Source organism: Sinocyclocheilus rhinocerous, unplaced genomic scaffold, assembly GCF_001515625.1.
Source record: "Sinocyclocheilus rhinocerous isolate Xijiao unplaced genomic scaffold, SAMN03320098_v1.1 scaffold461, whole genome shotgun sequence".
In the NCBI taxonomy this organism is placed as follows: Eukaryota; Metazoa; Chordata; class Actinopteri; order Cypriniformes; family Cyprinidae; genus Sinocyclocheilus; species Sinocyclocheilus rhinocerous.
The window spans coordinates 450,218-456,726 of record NW_015624123.1 but is presented as its reverse complement, the minus strand read 5'-3'; the positions used below and the strand labels follow the sequence as shown (position 1 = coordinate 456,726).

Here is a 6,509-nt window from a genome sequence, read left to right as displayed (position 1 = left end):
TATATATATATATATATATATTTAGCTTTATTTTTGTTCAGTTTCAGTAATTTTAGTGCTTAACTTAAACTTATTGTAGTTAGTTGCCAATGCAACATTTATTAAATTAGTTTTTTAGATTTTTCTTTTATTTCAGCTTTATTTCAATTAATGAAAACATTTCAGTTTTAGTTAACAATAACAACACTGTTCCAAACATCGTTCCCCGATCTGCCATGCTTGTGTCTAGATTGTAGATACAAACTATGTATGTCAGCAGAATAAAGATTCTGCTATGATTAGTTGATTTCAGTTCTGTTTTGGGCCACAAAACAAAATTACTTTAAAAATGCATGAATTTCCCTGCACGGAAATATCAAGCAAATTGTCAATTTATTAAAAAAAAAAAAAGTGCGCACACACACACTTTTAAACCAAAACACTTTAACGAAAGAATTTGCTGGTTTTTAAACAATCATGACAGGTTTAAAACAGTAAGGTTCAAAACATCCTCTCTGCACTGTCTTATTTTTACATTTTAGGATCTGTAAACAGCTATACTTAATGCAGGGCAAACATTTCACAACAATTAGTCAGCATGTCTTCCAAATAAAGTTTTGATGTTTCTTTAGTTGCATTAGGGTAGAGGCTCTGTAAATGTTCTTTTCAAAATACTGATAACATTTAAATAATTCAGTGTTTGAAACAGCAACATTTCTTTCAACTGTATTTCTTTCGAGGGCCTGTCCTGAAATATCAAGATAAGATATCTTGATATTTCAGAGTAAAGTAGATAATACATATCTCTCTGCTTTCTGTAGGGCAGCAATAATCAAATCAATTTGTCACTCAGTTTACCTGAAAACCAAGTGCCAAGACTTGCTCATTTTTAGAAAGTGAAAACCGTAGAGCTTGCATTTCAATAAACCTAAAAGCTTGTGACTGTCAATGTGAAATACTGTACTTCCTCAAAAGATTCCTTAAAGTCAGATGGTAGATGCTTCATCATGCAGTGCTATTTATAGGCTGATTAAACTAGTCACAAGCACATTCTTGAATTGAGTCACAAATGAGGTTGTTTTAACAGAAATAAAGTCTAGCAAAGTCAATCCACTTTGACGGCTTGAAGGTTTCTGTGCATGATATGCTGCTGGTGATGGGGTTTAGGGCATGGGTGAGGACAGAAGCTATAATTAAATATAGACGTGCATGATTTGGTGGTTCATCAGCAAAACCTGTCATTTCTCTCAGCCGTCAGTGTCATTAACAATGACCTACATTCAGTGCTTAGACCTTCAAAGCTGTTGTGGTTTGTAGCAAGGCAGGTACATCTTGCATGTGTCGAGGTAACAGCAAATGGCTAAGGTACGTTGCATTACTGCTGTAACAAAGCTGTTTCTTTTGAATCACTGTGAATGACAGTTTAATAATTTTATCTAGTGAACAGCCCAGTGGAATCTTTAGCTCCCCAATGCAGGATTACCTGCTTGCTGGCATTCTCTCCTTTCATTGAAGATGACTGGCAGGCCAAAATACTCTGCTTTGTTATCATTAGCAACATAATGAAACCACTTGGTGAGAAAAAAAAAAATACATAGGTTGTTCTGGATGGTTACTAATGTGTTGCTAGGTGGTTGCTAGGGTGTTATGGGTGGTTGCTTATCCCTACAAGTCTTGTGACTGCTGAGGTGTTGCTAGATTGTTCTGGGTACTTTCTAGGGCATTGCTAGATTTTTATTGTTGGCCAGACAAAAAAGTCCAATCACTTAGAAATAAATCAGCACTCTGAAACTTTTCAACAAGACCCACTTTTTTAAAGCATCATGTATGTATTACAAATAGTGCAGGACAAGTTACACTTAGAGTGAAGGGTTTAATACTTAGGATTAGGATTAGGAATGTTTGCTTTTGCAATTGTGAACTAATGTATATACAGTATACTTTAATATGCATAGAAGAATGTCATTGCAGTGGTCATGCCACTCAAGCTATCTAAACTTGGTTTTTATTGGCAAGTAAGTCAGTGTCCCACTTTAAAACGGAGCAGATGGTTCTCTAGATATTTCACAGCTGAGTTATCTTCTTCAGCAATCTTCATTCAGCCAAGTAGAGTGACTAGACCTGTGGCACACAGCCAGATGAGATAGACAGCACCTCCTTTGTACACACTCAGAAAAAAGGTACAAAGCTGTCACTGGGGTGGTACCCTGAGGTCTAAAATCTAAAAGGTACATTTTTGTACTTTATTTACCCCTAAATGGTACACATTATTTGTACTTTAAAAGTTCACATTAGTTAGTAACTTTTGAAATGGTATGGCCCCAGTGACAAACTGTAAAGCTGATATCATACAAACATTGAAAACGATGTTTATAAAAGATTTGTTTTTAAGTTGCATTTGTATGCATTTAATGTGTGTTTAATGTACACTAAAAAATGCTGGGTTGTTTCAACCCAAATTTGGGTCAAATATAGACAACCCCAACTGCTGGGTTAATTTTTTTAAATTAATTTTTTTACCCAATGGTTGGGTTTGTCCATATTTGACACATATTTGGGTTGAAACAATACAGCATTTTTCAAATGAGTGGTTTCCTGCACAAAAAACTTCCACTAAAAATACACTACTATTCAAAAGTATGAAGTGGGTAACATTTAATGTTTTCAAAAGAAGTCTTTTATGCTCACTATAAGGCTACATTTATTTGATCAAAAATACAGTAAAAACTGTAATACTGTGAAATATTATTACAATTTAAAATAACGTTTCTATTTTAATATATTTTAAAATGTAATTTCGCCACCTTGGAATTATAAATTTCTATCTGACATTTTTTCAAAATGTAGTTATTCACATATTGTTATTCTGTGACAACTTATTTACATTATTTGATGTTTCTTTTGTAAGCTGTGTACATTTTCATAAAAAACACTTACTCGGGGTATTTAGAGCATGTTAATGAATATGCTGAAACCCAAAAAGAGGAAGCTGTCATGGCCAGACATTTATCATATCTGAAAATCCCAGGATATCTTCTTTAAAATGGTGGCTTACGGTCTCAAAGAAAAACGGGAACGTGAGTACTGTGGAAAATAAAATAATCAGAGCATCTGAGGTTTCTTAGGGTCTCTTCCCATTAACCCAGTTCAAATCTGGATGGCATTGGGCATTAATACCCAAAGTCATCAAAGATTTACAAAATCAGAGGCGTTCCAGGCATTCACATTGCTTATTTTGCACTATGACCTTGATTTGACATTTCACAGCTTTTATGGACATTAAACTAAAATGCCAGAGTTAGATTTCTTCGATCAAACAGAGATCACACCTGTGTCAGTCTGATTAGTAATCTGTATCCACAGACAGCACTCTCTCAAGGAATGCATGCAGAGCTGTGTCACACATTAACACCGGACCTGCAGACCAGCTGCCAATTCCACTCTTCATAGTGTGCTGTGCAGTCATTCAATCTCACAATAACCCAAACCGGTGCTTCCACACCTGAGGCCAACCCTCACTCAAGACCGCAGCGCTGATTATCCCAGCCAGCTCGTTCCCGGGATCCCAGACAGGCTTGTGCTCTACCATTCAAACCCAACTCAGCCATCAAGAAGTGGATGGTAACAAGCCAGTCAGAATAATAATGTGATTCCAGCGCCAGCGCACTTGATGAATTTTAAATGAAATCTCTGCTCCGACGTAATAGCTTTCTGATGCTCTCATTTTCAGACAACTTCATTGTACATTTTCTTAAGCAGCAGAGGATATATTGGCTTCCTTTGCAAAGTAGATCAGATGGGTTTTGATGGATCCTACAGTTTTTCCCCATTATTCGATTTCTAGTTATGCTTTTAAGAGGCATGCAGCTCACAACAAATTACAATGACCCCAACAACAGCGCTTACAGCAGACTATAGGTTAGGAAGGCTGGGATGTATTTTACCTCACCGACATGGAGAATTCTCCAGGTGCACTTTCACTCTCTCTTACTAAGAAGCTTCCACACTCCAGCTGGTGCAGTCGAGTCTCGGCCACATGTCTGGAGATACGGCCCGCAAACCATCTGTGGGCGAGATAGAGGGGCACAGCAGCGCTATTAGACATGCGATAAACAGCTAGAAAGGTTGTATGTGGAAAATAATGTGTTTTTTTAACCTTAAACTGCATAAACACATTTCATTACACCAAATACACAAAATAATGTTCTTTTTAGCAGCATCATATGACCCCTTTAAATAGCATTGTGTGTATGTTTTTATACACTTTATTACTATGTGGAAAACTACTGGCAAACTAGAGGAAATTTCTGTTTAACAAAGGTTGCTCTTTCATAGCTCAGCAGATACTGGTGTTTCTGCTAAAAATCTTTATAAACAAATAAGTTGTAAATAATTACGTTTTTTAATGATTTTGAAAGAAGTCTCTTATGCTCACCAAGGCTACATTTATTGGTTACAAAATACAGTAAAAACAGTAATATTGTGAAATATTATTCCATTTAAAACAACTGTTTTATTTGATCATTTGAAATGTAAAATATTCCTGTGATGATGACAAAGCTGAATTTTCAGCATCATTACTCGTCTTCAGTGTCACATCCTGAACATCCGTCAGAAATCATTCTGATATGCAGATTTGAGTTTTTTTTTTATAACGCTTTATACAATACAGATTGTGTCAAAGCAGCTTTACAGTGTCAAACAGGAAAACAGTTTGTCAGTAATGCAAGAGGACAATAACAAAGAGTAATTTTTCCAGTTAAAGTCATTGATGATTCAGGGATGTCATCATCCAGTTCAGCTCGCTTCTAATAGTGTCTGTGCAATCAGTCAAGCGTCCCCAACTAAGCAAGTCAAAGGCAACAGTGACAAGGAGCCAAAACTCCAGCGGTGACAGAAATGGAGAAAAAAAAAAACCTTGGGAGAAATCAGGCTCAGCTCAGCTGTAATCAATTATTCCTGATGTTCAATTATTCTTAAAAACAGTTTTTGCTTCTTAATATTTTTGTGAAAATCGGACTGTCTAAAGGATAGAAAGTTCAAAAGAACAGCACGTATTTGAAATATAAATCTTTTGTAACATTATAAATGTATTTAATGTCACTTTTGACCAATTTAATGCTTCCTTGCTGAATAAAAATATATTAATATCTTAATCAATCAATCTTACTCCAAAGTTTTGAATGGTTGTGTATCCTGGTTTCCACAAAAATATAAGTCAGCAAAAACTGTTTTCAACATCGATAATAATACAATTGTTTTATACTGTGTGTGTATGTTTACATTGTATACTGCATATGCTGACTTAGCTATAAAATAATGTAAAAAAATCAAATATAACAGCTCAAATAATTTGGTCCTGGAAGAATTTTATGAGAAATATTTGCATTTATACTGACATATCTAACATATGACAACACACTTTGGTATACTGGAGTCAAATTTGAGATTTACGTGGTCTTTTTCTCTGAGAAGCAGTAGATTGTTTAATCTCAATGAGACAATTCACTTGTGCTCCATTCTGATCTACCAAAGTCAATACCAACACAAGTCAAATTAATACTTTCCAAGGATTACAGACATAAAATTGTACTTACGTGTGCGGCCTTACGCTGATATAGTTTTTAGGTACATAGCCCTTCCTGTTCACCAACTCTGCTGTGTACCAGTTAGGATCATCTTCCATATTAGTGATCTAGTGGAAGAAAAGACCATAAACAAATCATATCATTCAGCAAGCAATGCATAAACCAACACAAAACTGCTCTTACCTTGAGTACATCTCCCTTCTGAAAGCTAAGCTCGTCACTTTCCGTGGCACAAAAGTTGTAAAGAGCTACTGCTTCCATCCTGAGCTGGAGGTCAAGCCAGATCCCAGAAGATCAATGTGTGTAGACGTCCCACCACAGCAACAGAATACAGAAGAGAGGAAAGGGCGAGCCCAGAGAGCATCCACGCTGAAACAGCCCGTCCAGAGACACGCTCACTGTCAAACACCGCACAGAGATAAATGAACCGAGAGAACAAGCATGAGAATGTGTGTGGGTCTAAAAGAGATAGAGAGAGAGAGAGAGAGAAGCATGTGGGAGGGAGGCAGGGGTGGCAGTTCCTGTTTCAGTGTGCTCTTGTAGAAGGAAATACAGCTATGTGAGAAACAGGAAAGTAGAAAAAATGATGGGAGGACGACGACGAAAAGAATGGCCTCTTGAAAACTTCCCCTCATCAGAGAGCCGGACCTGCGTATTACAAGTAAAGAATAACACGCATGTGTTTGCCTGACTGCTGTTTTATGAGCAGATCTGTCACCGAGCAAGTGTTAGTTTAGACTTTTCCTCAGATATTACTAGCACTTCTTTGTCTGGAAATAGCTGGAGGTGAATCAAATCAGCTGAGGAGTTCATCTGAAAGAATTCATGATTCAAAGAACATATGTGTTTTGAGATGAGCAAACGTCCCCAGAGCTGCGTGACTCACTGAACACCTCACAATGAATGTTTCTCTATTGGTGCTGCTGTTTAGCCCTGAAATGC

At 36.7% G+C, this 6,509-nt stretch overlaps 1 protein-coding gene across 1 annotated transcript in view; it reads right to left on the bottom strand.

The window, feature by feature from the left end:
• The window catches only part of LOC107737776 (GRB2-related adapter protein-like), a 13,518-nt gene extending 7,402 nt beyond the window's left edge, over positions 1-6,116 (bottom strand). The window contains exons 1-3 of the mRNA XM_016549398.1: positions 5,751-6,116; positions 5,577-5,674; positions 3,924-4,043 (exon numbers count right to left, since the gene is read on the bottom strand). Coding sequence (XP_016404884.1) covers positions 3,924-4,043; positions 5,577-5,674; positions 5,751-5,828 — 296 coding nt within the window. The 5' untranslated portion in view covers positions 5,829-6,116. The remainder of the gene's footprint in view (positions 1-3,923; positions 4,044-5,576; positions 5,675-5,750) is intronic.
• Positions 6,117-6,509: the final 393 nt, after the last annotated feature.